This window comes from Delphinapterus leucas, chromosome 4 (genome assembly GCF_059928025.1).
Source record: "Delphinapterus leucas isolate spDelLeu-1000000601 "Yukka" chromosome 4, BTC_Dleu_Yukka2, whole genome shotgun sequence".
Classification (NCBI taxonomy): Eukaryota; Metazoa; Chordata; class Mammalia; order Artiodactyla; family Monodontidae; genus Delphinapterus; species Delphinapterus leucas.
Genome location: NC_143132.1, coordinates 82,467,564 through 82,487,808, shown reverse-complemented (window position 1 = coordinate 82,487,808; position 20,245 = coordinate 82,467,564). Strand labels below are relative to the sequence as shown.

Genomic DNA, 20,245 nt, shown 5'->3' with positions numbered 1-20,245 from the left:
TCAGTCCCTCTGGGTTTTGGTTTTGTTTGGTTTGCTCTTTTTTCCTCTCTGTTCTTCTCCTTGGATGATTTCTATTGCTCTACTTTCAGGTTCATGCTTTGATGTAAACTCAGCTGTTAAATACACTCAGTGCATTTTTATCTTCCACAATCGTATTTTTCAGTTCTGTAATTTTTATTTGGTTCTTTTTTTTATTGTTTCTGTTTCTTTCCTGCATCTCTTCATTTACCTGTTCAAATTTTCATGCATTGAAACATGTTTTGTTTCATTGAGGATAAATATAATAGTTGATTTAAAATTCTTATCAGTTCTAACATTTTGTTCATTTCAGGATTGGACTTGATTTTCTTTTCTTTTAAGAAAAATATGTTTTATTTTCTTGTTCCTTCACATGTTGGATAATTTTAGATTGTATCCTGGATATTTGAATGTTACATTATGGAGATTCTGGGTTCTGTTATTTTTCTTCACTGAGAATTTTTTCTCTTTATTTTATCAGGTAATTTTCTTGGCTGGGCTTGAATTGCAGACTCTTTCTATTGTGGCTTTCTACTGTGTCTCCAGTCTCTTCTCAAAAGGTCCTTTGTCTTTAGCTGGTCTGCTTTGATTCTGTCCCACGTGTGTGGCTTAGGGATCAGTCAGTGATGAAGGTAGTCAAGTTTGAGGATCCTCTTTCTGGCTTTCTTTTTGCAAGATTCTGCCAGTCTGTTTACTGTTCACATGTCCTACCTTCTCTATTTCCCCAACCAGAAAAATTGCTGGTTTTCCCACGTGAACCCCCAGCTGCTGCTGTGCTTGCCACACAGACTGCACTTAGTCAGAGGCTGAAAGCCTGTGATGGTAATTTACTTGTATACCTCCCTGTCTCCTCTCCTCTGAGCACATGAACTCCACAGCAGAGCTTGTCTGCTTCTCTTCACACTTCAGGACCTTCAGGGAGGGAACTCCAGTTGTGGTTCTGACTTTTTCTGTATGGCTGAGCTGCTTTGACTGTTGTTTGTACATGGTGGTTTAGGGATCAGTCACGGATGTGGGTAGATAGTTTGGAGATCCCCTCTTTGACTCTTTCCCTTTTGGGCTTCCCCTAGTCTCTTCCACATTCATGGTTTCCTGGCTTCACTTTTCTGGTCCCCTGTGCCAGAAAGATTAGGAGTTCTCCATCCCCCACCGCCTCTGTGTGAAGTTACTTGTGTGGCTGCCAGTCTGTCCTCTTCCCAGTGAGTGTGAACTCCCTGCCAGACTTGTCTACTTCTATTCCCTCTTCAGTAGCTTCAGGTAGCGTTTCGTATTATGTCCAGGTTTTGTAGGGTTTTTTTCTGTAAGGACAGGAGCACGGAGGATAATTTGGTAGAGTCTTAGTCCCTCTTTAGCCTTAGTCTGTTTTCAGTTGCCCTGAAACTAATCCTTTTGAAACAAACTTGAAAATTGTCTTCCAAATAATATATGTAGCAGAAGTTAAAGTAGACTCTTAAGAACTCCAACCAACAAGGACCTACTTTAAAAAAAAAAAAAAGACTATTAAGAATTCCAAATGGAGTGGATGAGCTTTTGCAACAGAAGATTGTCTAAAAAAAGATTTTGGGGAGAGAAAAGTAGAAAGGGGGTCAGGAAAATTAAATGCTGTGTCAATTCAGTATATATTTACAAAGCATTTCCATGTTCCAGATGCTGTGCTGGATGCTAGGAATACAGAGATAGACAGACTCCATGCCCTTGAACTCATAGTAATGGAATAATGGAGATGGATATGTTAAACAAGTAAATTTAACTCTCTCTAGGAATATCGTGAGCTAGATGCATCCTATCTGAAATTTCTAGCAATAAAGGTTTATCTAATTAGCCAATAAACATGAACGTGTTATATCTGTAAAGTGACTGCTACCATGTACCATGCTAATTGAGTTGGATCAAGTAACATTTGGGACTTCTGGTTTTTGGTCTAGCAGAGAAAGAATTTAGAAGTCACCACTCTGTCCTACCAACAAGTAGAAAGCTCAACAAACTGAAAAATCAACAATTCTTCTTAGATCTGCCAGAGAAGTAAGGTCACAGGCCAAACCATTGCACCAAAAACTAGAGAGACAGGCAGATGCAGAGAATCACAACTGACAGGATCAGACATCTCTGCAGGAACCAGTGCTAGGGTAGGAAAATCTGAACTGCAGTTGATGGTTTGTTGCAGGCTCAATGTGAACAAGTCTGAAATTTAAAAACTCCAGGAGGACCCAGTCATAGGGAAGCCTCCACACTTTTGTGAAATTTACCTCCAGGACTGCTACTGGGTTCTCACAGTGATCATTAGAGAAAAATCCCTTGTGCTTCTGCAGGGGGATGGGGGAAAGGAACCATTTTGAAATATGTCAGAGTATTCTGTGTTTCTTAACTAAAGCCGGCCTTCAGGAAACACTATTTTGCTGAAACTTGACCTGCTGTGGGTTTATCAGAGCTGAACTTACCTGGGAGAAGGAAAATACCCAACTCCAGCACCTTCAACCCATTCTGTCCACCTAAGGGGGAAAAAAACTGAGAAGCACTGGTGAAGTTCACATTCCAGGGTCACAGGTTTACCAAAAGACTGAGACCTAATCAAGACTATAGAACACTTCCCTCTCTTCACACCTTACTACCACATTACTAAAGATATATTTACTGTAGTGCCTTTTACCCAGTGCATCATGTGTGCCTTTCAAAAATTACAAGGCAGATTAAAAGGCAAAAAAGTTGAAGAGTTTGAAGTTTGCAGAGACAGAACAAACATCAAAACTAGACTTAGATGTGGCAGCAGTATTGGAATTATTAGACCAGGAATTAAAAAAAAATACTATGATTAATATATTAAGGGATTTAATGGAAAAAGTAGACAACATGCAAGAACAGGTGGATAATATAAGCAGAGAGATGGAAATTCTAAGAAAGAATCAAAAATAAATGTTAAACATCAAAAACAATGTAGCAGAAGTGAAGAATGCCTTTGATGGTCTCATTAGTAGACTAGACACACATCTGGGGAAAGAATCTCTGAACTTGGGGATATAGCATTAGAAAGTTCTAGAACTGAAAAGCAAAGAGAAGAATACTGAAAAAAAAGTAGAACAGAATATCCAAGAACTATAGGACAATTACAAAATGTGTAACATACACGTAATGGGAATATCAGAAGGAGAAGAAAGGGAGAAAGGAACAGAAGCAATATTTGAAACAATAATGACTGAGGATTTCCCCAGATAATGTCAGACACCAAACCATAGATCCAGGAAGCTTAGAGTACACCAAGCAGGATAAATAGGAAAAAAAAAAAAAAAAAAGAGAGAAAACAAAACAAAAAACCCTACAAGTAGGCATGTATTCAAACAGCAGAAAATAAAAGGTAAAGAGAGAATCAAATATTTAAGGTTTTGAGAGAAAAACCCACCAAAATAGAATTTTGTACCCTGAGGAATTCTTCAAAAGCAGAAGAGAAATAAAGACTTTCTCAGACAAACAAAAATTGAGGGAATTTGTTACCAATAGAAATGTCTTGCAAGAAATGCTAAAAGAAGTTCTTTAGAGAGAAAGAAAATAATATAGATAAGAAATCTGGATCCAAGAAGGGAGGAGCATCAGAGAATGATTAGTAAAGGTAGAATAAAAACTTACATTTTTCTTACTCTTAATTGAGCCATCAGATAACACTTTATTCAAAATAATAATAGCAATAGTGTATTTGATATTATATGCGTGTGTGTTTATGCTTATGTATAAATGAAATGAATGACAGCAAGGATACAGTTATAGGAGGGAGGAATTAGGACTATTTTGTTATTATAAGGTCCTTGTACTACCCATGAAGCAGTATAGTGCTATTTGGAAGTAGGTTTGGATTAGTTGTAAATGTATGCTGCAAACTTGAGGTCAACAACTAAAAATAGACACATAATAGATGTAATATGAAAGGGGAGAAAATGGAGTCATATAAAATACTCAGTTAAGACTACAAAAGGCAGAAAAAGTTGGAATAAAGGACAAAATTTGGAATAAAGAACAAGAAATAGAAAACAGTAACAATATGGTAGATATTAATCCAACTATGTTAATAATCATTTTAAATATCAGTAGTCTGTACCAATTAAAAGAGATTGTTAAAATGGATTAAAAAACAAGAACCAACTAAGTGTTGGGTATAAGAAACCCATTTTAAATATGAAGACACATTAAGTAAATAAATGGAAAAAGGTGTACTATAATAATACTACTCAAAAGAAAGCTGGAGTAGCTGTATTAATTTCAGACACAGCCAACTTCAGAGCAAAGAAAATTATCAAGGATAAAGAGAGGCATTACACAATACTCCAAGAAGACGTAATGATCCTTAATCTGTGTGCACCTAACAACAGTGTCAAAATACACGAGGCAAAAACTGATAGAATAGCAAGGAGAAATAGGTAAATCCACTGTTATAGTTGGAGACTTTTAACACCCCTCTATCAGAAATGGACAGATCCTGCAGGCAGAAAATCAGTAAGGACATAGCTGAGCTGAAGTTATGAACTAAGCACCATCATTCAGCTGGATACTACTGGTATCTATAGGCTCCTTTATCCAACAGTAACACATTACACATTCTTCTCAAGCTCACATGAATCATTCACCAAGATAGACCATGTTCTGGGTCATAAAACACACCTCAACAAACTTAAGAGAATAGAAATCATATAATGCTTGCTCTCAGACCACAGTGGAATTAAACTAGAAAATACTAGGAGAAAGAAAGCTGGAAAGTTCCCAAATACTTGGAAATTAAACAACATATTTCTAAGTAATAATGGACAAAGGAGAAATCTCAAGAGAAATTTAAGAGTAATTTGAACTAAATGAAAATGCTTACAAAAATTTGTGAGATGCAGCAAAAGCAGTGCTTGGAGGGAAATTTATAACATTGAATTCATATAGCAGAAAAGAAAAAGATCTAGAATCAATACTCTAAGCTTCTACCTTAGGAATTTGGAAAAAGAAGAACAAATTAAATCCAAAGTGAGCAGAAGAAAAGAAAAGAAAAATTAGAGCAGAAATTAATAAAATTGAAAACAGGAAATCAGTTGAGAAAATTGTTGATTTGGGGGGATTTGGTTAAAACCAAAAGCTGTTTCTTTGAAAAGATCAATAAAATCTATAAGCCTCCAGTCAGGCTAACTTAGATAAAAAGGAGAGAAGACACAAATTACTAATATCAAAAATGAAAGAGGGGACAACTGTACAGATCCCATGGGCATTAAAAGGATAATGAAAGAATATTATGAACAATTCTGTGCTCATAAATTTGATAACCTGGATGCAACAGGCCAGTTTTTTTTTTTTTTCTTTTTTTTTTTTTTGTGGTACGCGGGCCTCTCACTGTTGTGGCCTCTCCCATTGTGGAGCACAGGCTCGGACGCACAGGCTCAGTGGCCATGGCTCACGGGCCCAGCCGCTCCGCATCATGTGGGATCTTCCCGGACCGGGGCACGAACCCGTGTCCCCTGCATCGGCAGGCGGACTCTCAACCACTGCGCCACCAGGGAAGCCCCCCAGGCCAGTTTTTTGAGATATAAAATTTGCCAAAACTCACACAAGAAGAAACAGACAATCTGAATAAGCCTGTATCTATTAAAGAAATTGAACCAGTAATTAATAACCTTCTAAAACAGAAAGCACCAGGCCCAGATGTGTTTCACTGGTGAATTTTACCAACCATTTAAGGGAGAAATTATGCCAGTTCTCTATAATCTCTTCAGAAGACAGAGCTCAGGGAATACTTTCTAACGTTTTCTATGAGGCCTGCATTACCCTAATACCAAAATCAAAGACATTACAAGGAAAGAAAACTTACAGACCAGTATCTCTCATGAACATAGACGCAAAAATTCTCAACAAAATATTAGCAAATTGAATCCAACAAGCTATAAAAAGAATTATACACCACAACTGAGATTTTATACCAGGTATGCAAGGCTGCTTCAACATTTGAAAATTAATGTATTCCATCACATCAGTAGGCTAGAGAAGAAAAATCACATGATCATATATCACTAGATGCCGAAAAAGCATTTAACAAAGTCCAACTCCCATTCATGATAAAAACTCTCAGCAAATTGGGAATAGAGGAAAACTTCCTCAACTCGATAAAGAAAATGTACAGAAACCCTACAGCTAATGTCATACTTATTGATGAGAAACAATGGTGGGAAACAGGGCAAGGATGTCCTCTTCTTACCACTGCTTTTCAACATCATACTGAAAGTCCTAGCTAATGCAAAAAGACAAGAAAAGCAAATAAAAGGTATAACGATTTGGAAGGAGAAATAAAACTGTCTTTGTTTACAGGTGACATGATCATTTATGTAGAAAGTCTGAAAGAACTGACCCCAAAACTCCTGGAACTAATAAACAGTTGTTGCAAGTTTGCACATACAAAGTTAATATACAGAAGGCAGTCACTTTACTGTATACCTGCAGTGAACAAGTGGAATTTGAAATTAAAAACACATTACCATTTATATTAGCACCCTAAAAACTGAGATACTTATGTATAAATCTGACAAAGTTTGTACAAGATCTGTATGAGGAAAACTACAAAACTCTGATGAAAGATATCAAAGAACTAAGTAAATGGAGAGATGTTCTGTGTTCATGGATAGGAGGACTCAAAACTGTCAAGATGTCATTTTGTCCCAAGTTGATCTACAGATTCAGTGCAATCCCAGTCAAAATCCCAGCAAGTTATTTTTTTTTTGGATATTAACAAACTGATTCTGAAATTTATATGGAGAAGCGAAAGACCCAGAATAGCTAAGGCAGTATTTAGACAGAAGAACAAAGTTGGAGGACTAACACTACCTGACTTCAAGACTTAATATAAAGCTACTATAATCAAGACAGTGTGGTATTGGGAAAAGAATAAAAAAGAAAGATCGGTAGAACAAAATAGCTCTGAAATAGACTCTCATAAGCATAGACAACTGATCTTTGAAGAAGCAAAGGCAATACATTTGTGTAAAGATAGTCTTTTCAACAAATGGTGCTGGAACATCCGGACATCCACACGCAAAGAAGTTGACTCTAGACACAGACCTTACACTCTTCACAAAAATTAATTCAAAGCACATCATAGACCTAATTGGAAAATGCAAAACTATAAAATATCTAGACGGTAACGCAGGCAGTAACCTAATTGACTGTAGTTACGTTGATGAATTTTTAGATACAACACCATCCATGAAAGAAAGATTATTATCCATGAAAGAAGTATTGATAATCTGGGCTTCATTAAAATTAAAAGCTTTTGCTCTGCAAAACAGAATGTCAAGAGAATGAGAAGATAATCCACAGACTGGGAGAAAATATTTGCAAGAGACTGTTAACCAAAGTATACAAATAACTCTTAAAACTTGACAATAAGAAAATGAATAACGTGGACTTCCCTGGTGGCACAGTGGTTAGGAATCTGCCTGCCAATGCAGGGGACATGGGTTCGAGCCCTGGTCCAGGAAGATCCCACATGCTGCGGAGCAACTAAGCCCGTGTGCCACAACTACTGAGCCTGTGCTCTAGAGCCTGCGAGCCACACTGTTGAGCCTGCGTACCACAACTACTGAAGCCCGTGCACCTAGAGTCTGTGCTCTGCAACAGAGAAGCCACCACAGTGAGAAGCCCGTGCACTGCAACAAAGAATAGCCCCCGCTCGCCACAACTAGAGAAAGTCCGCACACAGCAACGAAGACCCAACGCATCCAAAAATAAAATAAATAAATGAATAAATTTATTAAAAAATAGAAAATGAATAATGTGATTAAAAAATGAGCAAAGACCTGAACACACATCTCACCAAAGAAGATATACAGATGGCAGGTAAGCATATTGAAAGATGTTCAACATCATCAGGGAATTACGAATTAAAACAACAGTGGGATACCAGTACAACATACCTATTAGAATGGCTGAAATCTGGAACATCCACAACACCAAATGCTGGCTAGGATGTGGAGCAATAGGAACTCTCATGTATTGCTGGTGGGAGTGCAAAATGGTACAGCCACTGTGGAAGACAGTTTGGCAATTGCTTATAAAACTAAACATACTCTTACTGTACGATCCAGCAGTTACACTCCTTTACCCAAAGGTGTTGAATATTTATCCACACAAAGACCTCCACACAGATGTTGATAGTAGCGCTCTTCATAATTGCCCAGACTTGGAAGCAACCAAGATACTCTTAAGAAGGTGAATGGGTGAATAAAGTGTGGTACATCCATACAATGGAATCTTATTCAGTACTAAAGGTAAATGAACTATCAAGCCATGAAAAGACTTGGAGGAAACTTAAATGCATTGCTAAGTGAAAGAAGCCAGTCTGAAAAGGTTACATCATGTATGATTCCGATTATATGACATTGTGGAAAAGGCAAAACCATGGAGACAGTAAAAGGATCAGCGTTTGTTAGGGGTTGGGGGCAATGGAGGGATGAATAGGTAGAGCACAGGATTTTTAGGGCATTGAAACTATTCTGTATGATACTATAATGGTGGCTATATGTCATTATACATTTGTCAAAGCGCGTAGAATGTACAACACCAAAAGTGAACCTTAATATGAACTGTGGGCTTTAGGTGGTAATGATGTGCCAGTGTACATTCATTGATTATAAGAAATGTCGCACTGGTGCAGGGTGTTGTCAGTTGGGGGGTCGTGTGGTGTGGGGATCAAGGGGTAGATGGGAAATCTCTATACCTTCCTCTGGGTTTTGCTGTGAACATAATTAAAACTTCTCTAAAAAACAACGTTTATTGATTCGAAAAATGGAATTGAAGCAGAATGTAATTCTTCATACAATTTTGAGCAATTCAAGTTTATTTGCACTTACAACAACACAGATTTGGAGTATTTATAAAGGATTATTGATTAAGAGATATACACTTGCTTGCATTATTCCAGTATTCATGTCAAAAGTAGAAATTTCAGTTCATCAGTATTACCAACTACAGATTCCTGTAATCTGCACACTGTAAGGCTTACTGATCATTTCACCCACTCCTGATGCTCTTACACTATGCTTTGTTAACTTTGATCTTTTAGCCTAAAACTTAGTCTAATTATGTTTCCAATTTCTTTTAACCAAGAAATAGGTTTATACTACCAGATGACAGAATCTTACATTTTAGATGTAACTTAGGATACAAAGGGTCCGAAAGAGTGTTTAATCTTAAGTTTCTTAAACATTTGTGAACAAGAGTCCATGTTACAAATAAGAAGACATTATAGTTATGCCTTAATATTAATTAGTGAATTCAGCAACTCATTGCCTGCTCAATACCTTCCCTGCGTCCAAGCTATTCGTTAAGCCAACAATACACAGACCTCTACACTAAGATTTATACCTTCTACATGTACCTTTGAATGACTCATTGATTTTGTGTCTGTGAAAAGACTTTAAAGGAAATTCTAAAAATAATAATAATTAAAGCGGTCTTATCTCACTTTTCTATTGTTTGGGAATATACCTGCCTGACCTCAAATGCCAAGTTTTATTTTTTGTTTCCACATAAAGATTATATTTCTGAAAAGATTTTGAGAGAGAATTGCTAAAGATACTTCTCTATTTTAGATGAGCAAGTTGTTATGGGCAACAAGCTTCTTGTATATATTAGGTAAGAGATTTTTAATTTATTTATGTGTGTATGCTTCTTTTACAGAATTTCTCCTATATTCTTAGAGGTACTGTCATCTATTATCTGTACAGTGCTTTTCGTTTTTCAGTGTTCTTTCACGTATAGCAGTGCTTCTGAACGGTGGGTGATTCTGTCCCCCATCCCCCCTCCCCTCCGCCAGACATTTGCAATGCCTAAAGACCTTTTAGCTTTGTCACAGCTGGGGTGGAGTAGAGATGCTACTGGTATCTGGTGGATAGAGGCCAGGGATGCTGCTGAGCATCCTGTAATGTACAGGGTAGTCCCCACAACAAAGAATTCTCTCTCCCAAAGTATCAATAGGGCAGAGGTTGAGAAACCCTGATACAGAGTATTTTACTTTTACTACCAACAAGTCTGTGAGATATGTATTTATCCGTATTTTATATATAAGGGCAAGAGATTAGTTTGCATCACAAAGAAGTTAGTGACAGAAGTGAGCTGAAATGTTCATGTCCTTACTCCTGGAACAGAGTTCTTCCAATAGACTATGCAGGCTCAGAACTGTGTCCCGATAGAGTTTTACATAGATAACTGGCTGGCAGACAGGCAGGAAGGTGGCAGAACTTGCTGGCACATCATTTTAGCTTCTGTATGCATCAGAGTTAACTTCGAGACCTATTTCATATCTGTTACATTGTTTTTTTAGTGTAGAAGAACACGTATAGCATTTACCTAGTACTTTATCTTCTGTACTTTAAACTTTTAAGAATATGCAGGTATCTAGCTGTCTCTAACATTCAAAATTGATGACTGCTTCAAATTCACTTAAAATTCACTTCCCCCTACCCCCAGCTGCCAAAATGAGGGCATATTCAGGAGACATTTTTATAATCCAGCCCACAAAGCAAGTCGTTAGCCATTAGGAAGGTCTGATTTGGAGGTGAAGCTGTACAGTTAATTTCTCATGAGATTCTAATTCTCCCTGAAGGCTTGTCTGACTACAGATAGTTTTTAGCCTAGCTCATTCCCCATCTTTATTCACCATTCTTAGAACCACTGGATTTAAAAGTCTCTGAGGGGCTTCCTTGGTGGCGCAGTGGTTGAGGGTCCGCCTGCCGATGCAGGGAACACGGGTTCGTGCCCCGGTCCGGGAGGATCCCATGTGCTGTGGAGCGGCTGGGCCCGTGAGCCGTGGCCGCTGAGCCTGCACGTCCGGAGCCTGTGCTCCGCGGCGGGAGAGGCCACAGTGGTGAGACGCCTGCGTACTGCAAAAAAAAAAAAAAAAAAAAAAAGTATAATGATGCTGTTAGTCTCTTTCCAGATGCTGGATGTGAGACTTTTAGGTAATCTGTCCTTATTCCTTCTTGCCCATTTAGTGCAGCTTGAGTTTTTCTTAGGAAAAATAAGAAAAAAGGAAAGCTGTTACTCAGTTACAGGGTGTATTATTTCACCACCATCTCTGCTGCCCACATTTTCTGAACTGGCTATCATCTTGATCTGGGCTTGGACCTGACCTAACTGACAAAAGCTGAGCCTGCTCAAACTTCAAACTACTATCTTGGGTTTGAGAAACAATGTGTTCCCGGGAGGTTATTTAGCCCATTATAAGTCACCAAATGTGTTCTCTTTCTTCTCTTCTCTTCTAGCTGTTGTCTAGCAGGTCGTGCCTATCCCCTTGGTGACATCCCTGAAGATCTTGTTCCCTTGGTTAAAAACCAGGTTGGTGCTATTTTCATAGCGTTTTTACTCTCTTGTTAAAATGCAGTAAAGACAAATTGTAATAGAGGGTTACACATGGGTCAGGAGTTATCAGCTGTGACAGGAGAGAGGCTACATACCATCATTGAAGCCAGTAATTATAGCTGAGAGAGGTTAGAGACGTTATAACACAGTGGCAATTTAAAGTAAATTCAACCTGCTTTTATTTTATCCAAATGGGAAACATTGCTTCAGCAAGATACTTTGTAAGGTGAGAAAATAATCACCTTTTTTTTTCAACTTGCAGGTTTTTGAATTTTTAATTCGCCTGCATTCAACAGAAGCTCCCCCTGAGGAAGAAATCTATCCCTATATACGGACTTTGCTACATTTTGACACAAGAGAATTTCTAAATGTATTGGCGCTGGTAAGAAATAATATGATTCTAAGGTATTTTTAAAAGGAGTCAGGGTGATAATTTTTTTCTAATAGAAAGAAAGACAAATAATAGTCCTTATGCAAGTACAGTTTTTATGCCCTAGCAGTGAGGCAGGGTTTCAAATATTTAATTTTGTTTTGCCACCCATATTTTCTAATCCTTTTTCTCCCTTCTACCCTTCCTTTCCTGCTTCCTTCCCCTCTCTTTCTTCTCTCCCTTCCTGTTTCTCTATGTCTGTCTGTCTGTCTCTGTTCTCTCTTTCTGACACATCCTTATTAAAAAGTTAAAGCAGGGTTAGATGTGGTACATCCTTGATTTCATAAATTGTTAGTTTGTATACTAAATATGGAAGATTGCCCTGAACGACATGTGGTGGTGATGATAGTAGAAGTAACTGGAGTTGAAGTGGAACGTGGAAGCTTGCTGAAAAAACATCCTTGTACATGTTTTATTAAAGATGTATTTGGGTGAGCCAGAGTCTCTGTGAAAATGCCCCCAGGGGAATAATTATATAACACATGATATACTTTCCCAATTAAATCATATTGTAGTTTTTTAAAAAACTTTTGATAATATGGACAACACTTACATTTTAGTGTTTAGTGAAGCAGCAGGCTCAAAAATTATTAAAAAACCAAATATTGTATGTGTACAATATTTGGAGAGAAAAAACAGGAAGGAAGTACATCTAAATGTTAATAGAGATTAACTGTGTGAGATGGGGTAAATTTATTTAATGAGCATATAGTACTTTTGTAAGTTGAATAATAAACTGTTACAATTTTTAAAAATGCCTGTGAGAAGGTTGAGATCCCACTCATATCATATTTTGCATTAGTTTAATTTGAAAATCTGATTTCAGAAGTAGTAACTTTAATAGCATAGGAAGAAGGTAAAAGAAACTTAGAAGTCAGATCTAGGGACTTCCCTGGTGGTGAAGTGGTTAAGAATCTGCCTGCCAATACAGGGGACACGGGTTCAAGCCCTGGTCCGGGAAGATCCCACATGCCGTGGAGCAATTAAGCCTGTGTGCCACAACTACTGAGCCTGCGCTCTAGAGCCCGCGAGCCACAACTACTGAGCCCGCATGCCACAACTACTGAAGCCTGCACGCTTAGAGTATGTGCACCGCAACAAAGAGTAGCCCCCGCTCGCCGCAACTAGAGAAAGCCCACATGCAGCAACGAAGACCCAATGCAGCCAAAAATAAAATAAATAAATTAATAAATAAATTAATAAATTAAACAAGAGAAGTCAAAGCTAGTTGGTTTAGGAGACCTTAGACGCCCAGAATAGAATATAAGGGTACTTAGTGTCTGGCATGTAGGATAAAAGAAACAAGAAGTGGTGGGGCTGGGGTTCAGAAAGCATGATAGAGAGCAACAAAGAATTTTACCTAATTTTCCTGTTTTAAAGGGCTGTGGTAGCACTGAAGATTGGAATTATGCTCATGTCTGAATTGTGATATTGGCATTGGTTGTAAGGCTGCAATAAAATCTTTGTCATTTACTTGACAAATATTTGAGGGTCAAATATATCACATGTACTGTACTAACTGGGTGTGTACCCTGGGCTGACAGTATATAAACCCTGCCTTTGTGGAGGAAGAGGATCCAGACTTGTAGATAAGTAATTATAGCACAGTGTAAGATGTGTCACTGGAGAAGTGCAGGATGCTGTAAGAACAATTAGAGGGGGAATCTAATGGAGGGTTCAGGAAGGTGTCTTGGATGAAATGATGTCCATGGTGAGTCTCAAAGGATGTGCAGAAGTTAGGTTAAGGATAGGGAAAAATATTCTAGGCAGAAGGACAGACTATGTAAAAAGGCCTGGAAATAAGAGCAATGTGTGTTCAGGTAATTGAAAAAATTCAGTATGGCCACATCTTTAAGTGTAAGGAAGCCTGCAGAGAGAGAAATTAGAGAGTTAGGTAGAGTCTGAGTTTTGTTATCCATGGTAGGAAGTTTGGACTTTATACTAGAGCAGCAGGTAGCCGTTGAAGCCTTTTAGGTAGAAAAATATCACGATTTGTAGTTTAGAAAAATTCCCTCTGGTTGTTGAATGGAAAATGGATTGAAATAAGATAAGATTGGAGGCAGGAAGATGTTAGCAAAATTTTGTGGTAATCTAGAAAGAAGGTAATGGTGGCTTGATTAGGGCAGTGACAGTGGGGGTAACCAAGACATGAAAGGATTTGAAAGATATTTTAGGAGGCAAATCAGCCTAAGGTTTAGGGCTTAATATACAGTTGGATGTGAAAGATAAGACAAGTAGGGAAGCATCAAAGATTCTTAGATTTCTGACCTGGTAAACTGGATGTATAGTGGTTTACTTGTGGATTCACCAGGAAATCAGAGGAGAAACAGATTTCTTGGGAGATGGATGGGGCGGGGGTGGTGGTGGTGCAGAATAATGATGAAGTGTGGTAGAGGTAGAAAATTTGCTCTCTTTTGGACTTAATGAATTTGAAATGCCTAAAAGACAAGTGGAAGCTTCCTTCTGTGTGTACATCAAGGGTTGGCTGCATTCCCAATTATTACAGCTGGAGAAATGGGTAAGATGTAGGATCCTAAATTCTAGATTCACTGCCTATTATGTCTACCATAATTGATTACTCATATGACCTTCCTAATTAGTATACCTTAATAAAAAGAACATTTTCAGGGAGGCACAAAAGAATTTAGATGACAGACTTTTAAATCATATTTTCCCACCTTTAAAAATTTTATAATATTTTTTTCAAATAGGTTTTTAAATTTAGCTTTCTTGAGGTACAGTTTATACAAAATATAATTCATCCATTTCAAGACAAGAGTTTGACAAACATATGCAGTCTTGTAACCACTACCACAATCTAGATATAGAACAAAAGGTCACTTTTGCAGTTTAGTACTGAGTCCCTTGCCCCTTGCAACTGCTGGTCTGCTTTATGACAGTATAGTTTCGCCTTTCTAAAATGTTATTTAAATAGAATCATACACTTTGTAGTTTTTTCTGGCTTCTTTCACTTAAAATAATGCTTTTGAGACTTATCCATGCTGTGGCTTATACCAATAAGTTGTTCCTCTTTATGGCTATGTAATTTTCTATTTTATGGATATGTAATTTGATCCATTCACCAATAGTTGGTCCTTGGGGTTGTTTCCAGTTTAAGTTATTATGAATAAAGCTATTATGAATATTTACATAAAGGCCTTTGTGCGGACATATATCTTTATTTCTCTTGAGTAAATACCAAATAATGGAATTGCTGGGTCATTTGTTAAGTGTATTATTTTACTTAAGAAGAAACTGACAAGACTTTTCTAAAGTGGTTCTACCAGCCATTCCAGTAGTGTATGAGAGTATCAGTTCTTCATCTTCTCTCCAACACTTGGTATGGTTGATCTTTTTTTTAAAAATAAATTTATTTATTTATTTTTGGCTGCGTTGGGTCTTCGTTGCTGCATGTGGGCTTTCTTTAGTTGCAGCTAGCGGGGGCTACTCTTCATTGTGATGCCCAGGCTTCTCACTGCGGTGGCTTCTCTTGTTGCAGAGCATGGGCTCTAGGCGTGTGGGCTTCAGTAGTTGTGGCATGCAGGCTCAGTAGTTGTGGTGCACAGGCTTAGTTTCTCTGCAGCATGTGGGATCTTCCCGGACCAGGGCTCGAACCCGTGTCCCTTCCTTGGCTGGCAGATTCTTAACCCCTGTGCCACTAGGGAAGTCCCTGGTTGATCTTTTTAATTTGACCATTCTAATAGGTGTATAGTGGTATCTCATTGTGGTCTTAATTTATATTTCCCTCCTGACAAATAATATTAAACATCTTTTCATTAAAATATATTAGGAAAGAAGTTATGTTTGCCATCCATATATCCTCTTTGTTGAAAATATCAATTTTTTGTGCCAATTTTTAAAAATTGTTTTCTTGTTCTGAGAGTTTTTTAATATATGTTTTTTTTATCAGATTACGTAAGTTTCACATATGTTTTCTCCCAGTCTGTAGTTTGTCTTTTCATTCTCCTAACAAGGTGTTCTGAATAGCAGAAGTTTTAAATTTTGATCAAGTCTAATTTATTAGTTTTGTTTTATGGATGTTGCTTCTGGTGCTGTATCTAAGAAATCTTCACGTGACCTAGGGTCACAAAGATATTCTCTTGTATTTCTGTTAGAAGTTTTATGGTTTTAGGTTTTACATTTAGATCTGTGATTCATTTTGAAGACATTTTTGCGTGTGGTACAAGGTTTAGCTGCAAGTTCTTTTTTCTTCTTTTGCGTATAGATATTTAGCTCTTACAGCACCATTTGACAAAAAGACTGTCCTTTCTCTACTGAGTTGTCTTTGTACTTTGTCAAAGATGCATCATCTGTGTATATGTGGGTCTGCTTCTGAACTGTATTCTATGCCACTGGTCTGTTTGTCTTGATGCCAGTACCACACTGCCTTGATTACTGTAGCTTTATAATGAGTATGAAAATCACATTATGTTAGCTCTTCCATGTTCTTGTTCTTTTTCAAAATTACATTGTCTTTTGTAGTTTTGGGTGTTTTTTTTGCATTTCAATATGAATTTTGAGTTATCTTGTTAATTTCTACAAAAGCCTGCCTGGATTTTGATTAGGATTGTGTTCAATGTTTAGTCAATTTAAGAATAGACATCTTAGCAATACTGAGTCTTGTGACCCATGCAAAGGTATACTGTTCCATTTATTTAGGTTTTCTTTAATTTTTCTCAGTAATATTTTATAGTTTTCAGTGTAGTTTTCTGAGTGATAAGGATTCAATGTAATGTTTCTCTACTGTTGTACAATTTAAAATTCTTGATAAAGTAAAATAACACTTGCCTCCCACTTACCTTGCTTTTGTATACTGCCATAAGGAAAACTGATGTCAACCTGACTTTTCTTAACTTTCCCAGGGACTTAATCTTTTTTCCTAGAGGACCAGAATACTTTTTTCCTTATATTCAAAGACTAATATTTTAACTCTAAAATATTACTCAGAATTGACTATTTTGGGTCAGTTTTGCCATATATGTACTGTGGGCCTTTTCAAGTATGTGAATTCGAATCTTTTTATTTAAAGAAAGTTTTCTTGAACGTAGATTTAAATACTTTTTCTGCTTCGTTATTTTGTATTTCATCTTCAAAAACTCCAGTTATTTGTATATCTTCTTTATCTTCTATATTTATCACCTTTTTTTGTTCTCTTTTATTTCCTTCTTTATTTAATTTCATTTTCTTGGTTCTTTTCATTTACATTCTCTATTTCTCTTTACAGTGCTTTTGGTAATATCTGTTCTCCCTTTGGTGGCTTGTAATTCTGTCTTCATTTCTGAGATGACTTTTTTTTTCAGTTTTTGTCTGAGTTCAGTTAGCTGCTATTTCCTATCTTCTTGCTCTTTGTTCATTTCTTTTATGAATTCTTAAATTTATGGTTTGTGATGTTCTTTCAAATCTGCAATTGTATGTTTAAATATATTTCATATATGTTGGGATATTGTTATAGTTTACTTCTATCTTGTGACTAGTTTTTATTTTAAATGTTTTATTATTGAGTGCCTTCATTTGCTGTTTTTGTTGTCTTTTTTTTTTTTTTTTTTTGCGGTACGCGGGCCTCTTACTGTTGTGGCCTCTCCCGTTGCGGAGCACAGGCTCCGGACGCGCAGGCTCAGGGGCCATGGCTCACGGGCCCAGCTGCTTCGCGGCATGTGGGATCTTCCCAGACCGGGGCACGAACCCGTGTACCCTGCATCGGCAGGCGGAGTCTCAACCACTGCGCCACCAGGGGAGCCTTGTCATTTTTTTATGTTGGATTTTTCTGGACTAGGAATAATAGGTGACCTTGTTGGATGGTGGGGGAAAATTACATACTATTTTCCGCATTCAAGTATCTTCTTTATTTGCTACAACCAAGTGCAATTTTTTAAATAAATAGTGTGTTTTGGGGATAGCCTATCTTCTCAATCTTTGATAGTCTCTTGTTTTAGTAGGGCCTTTATCTTGAGCCACTTTGTTCTTTACCACAAGCCTCCAAGGAATATCTCTCCATTCCCTTTTCTATGTTAAAAGCTGTATCTTACCAAGGCCTCCGATCTATACTTGCCAGACCTCTTCCTTTGTTCTTCCTATTAGCCAGTGTGCTGATCCACCGGGTTGCAGACGTGACCTCATTATTTCCTCACCCAGGGTGGATTTCCCTTTTCTTTTGGAGGTGAATTCCATTTGATATTATTGGTATTCTGTTCCTACTGAAACCTCGTCACACCCTCCTTTCCTCTACCCAGTTCTGTCCTGACCTCTTTTTGGTTTTATGGGCTTTGGAGCCAACTTTGCTAATTTGGGATGTTTACTTTCCCACTTTTATATAAGTTGAAGTATGTAACATTTGTTGTCCTTCTGGTTTTCCCATTAGCCTGGGTTGGGTGATTCTTTTTGTTCTTTTCTACATACACGGATCTTATTGGGAGATGTGTGAAGCTGTTAGGTCAGGGGTTCACAAACCACAGTCTGTAGACCAAATCCAGCTCCATTTGGCCTCTGGCTTGTGTGAGCTAAGAGTAATTTTTTTTTTTTAAGGGTTATAAAAAGAGAAGACTATGTCGTACAAACCACATGTAGCCCACAAAGCCTAAAATATTTTCTCTCTGGCCCTTTACAGAGAATGTTTCTTGACCCCTGGATCAGGCTTTAGCCAACTATCATTATCTTACAGAAACCGTATAATAGTTTTTAAGGGGCTACAGAAAGAAGTTTTTTTTTTTTTTTTTTACATCTTTATTGGAGTATAATTGCTTTACAATGGTGTGTTAGTTTCTGCTTTATAACAAAGTGAATCAGTTATACATATACATATGTTCCCATATCTCTTCCCTCTTACGTCTCCCTCCCTCCCACCCTCCGTATCCCACCCCTCCAGGCGGTCACTAAGCACCGAGCTGATCTCCCTGTGCTATGCGGCTGCTTCCAAATGTAAGGTAGATAGCTAGTGGGAAGCAGCCGCAGAAAGAAGTTTTTATGACCAAATTCACAGGTGACTTTGGACTTGAATTTTAGGTCTACCTTTGCACTTCACAAACCGTGTCATTCTCCATTAGGACATCTTTGCATGTTATTCCTCTAACAAGCATCGTATAATTAGAAGCATCTTTGTGGAATGATAATGTTTTAACATAAATGTGCCATTTTGGTGGCAGCTGTTAACTACAATCAAAAGATGTCATTATGTGTATCACAACATTCATAAGAAAGTATATCACCACTTAATTATGTTTACAGAAGTAAACTTGCAATATGTGTTTCAAAGCAGTGAATACATGCTGCCAAAAGGAAAGTGGATACAGAAATTCTTTTTTACTTGCTGTCAATGCTGTAGTTGTTTAATACATATGTTAATTCTCCGTGGTTTTGTGTTTAGTTGAATAGCAGTTGTATTAGCAGATAGTACCTTGTCCTTGTGACGGCAGAGTGACATCTCATTTTGGCCACACGCCCTGGGAAGGGGGTGTGTGCATTTGTGTGAGTGTGTGCGTGTTTGTTGTTCTCATAAACCTTAGAACTGAGAGACTTTCTAGACCATCTTTCTGTCTTCAGGCCAGGTCATATTTAACCCACGTAAGCATCAAAATACCCTCTGTTTGAACTTTCCATATTAAAAGTTCCTACAAGTCCTCTAGGTAACTCATTTTAGCTTTTCTTAACTAACTGGCAGCAAAGCATTCTACTTGAAGAAGAAATTTTTTTAGAAGATTTTATTTTCCTCTGTAAATTAACTGGACAAATCAGTAGTTGTTGTTTAAAGTGCTTACTGTGTGTCAGACAAGAAAAGGGAAGGAAGGACGTGCTAGTAAGAGAACAGCACGAGCCAAGGTACTTTGGAGAAGCTGGGGAAGCTCAGGGCCCATTTAAAGAACAGCAAGTATTCTGGTTTGAATGTAACTATGATGTAGTCTTGAAAGTTTGTGGCTTTGAAATTCTTTGTTAATCTATTGGGACAATATGTAGTCTATTTTTTTGCTTCAGGATCGTAAGCAGTAAATTATTGCTGTGTGGATTTAAACATTACTAAGGGCCAAATGTGCTAAGTGAAAACCATAGGCAGATCTTCAAGTCTTTCATCATGCTTATTATTCAGTAAATATTTTCATTTAAATTTTTTTATAGTGAATATAATTTCAATTTCTTCATATATGCATCCTGTAGCTTCTAGATATTTTCAGAATCTGGTGCTGTCATATACGTGGGTGCATGTTCTATTCAAAATATATTTGGCTGTACTTGAGCAGGGGCATAAAATCAAAAATGCTGTACTTGGCAGTGTTTTGAAAATAGAATGCCTGTTCTTTGTGTGTATCCTTGAGGTTTTTAACATTGTGACAGAGCATCATTTTTTCCAAGTTGTCATGGAAATCATGAAAATTATTTTTCATGACAGTTAGCAAACTGTATTTCAGTTATTATTTCCAAATAGCATGGATGGAATGATGG

At 37.4% G+C, this 20,245-nt stretch overlaps 1 protein-coding gene across 5 annotated transcripts in view; it reads left to right on the top strand.

Annotated features, from left to right (window-relative positions):
* VPS8 (VPS8 subunit of CORVET complex) overlaps positions 1-20,245 on the top strand; it is a 319,158-nt gene that overhangs the window by 143,649 nt on the left and 155,264 nt on the right. For all 5 annotated transcript variants that reach the window (XM_089910741.1, XM_089910739.1, XM_089910738.1 and 2 more), the window contains 3 exons: positions 9,618-9,660; positions 11,289-11,361; positions 11,648-11,767. In XM_089910741.1, coding sequence (XP_089766867.1) covers positions 9,618-9,660; positions 11,289-11,361; positions 11,648-11,767 — 236 coding nt within the window. The remainder of the gene's footprint in view (positions 1-9,617; positions 9,661-11,288; positions 11,362-11,647; positions 11,768-20,245) is intronic.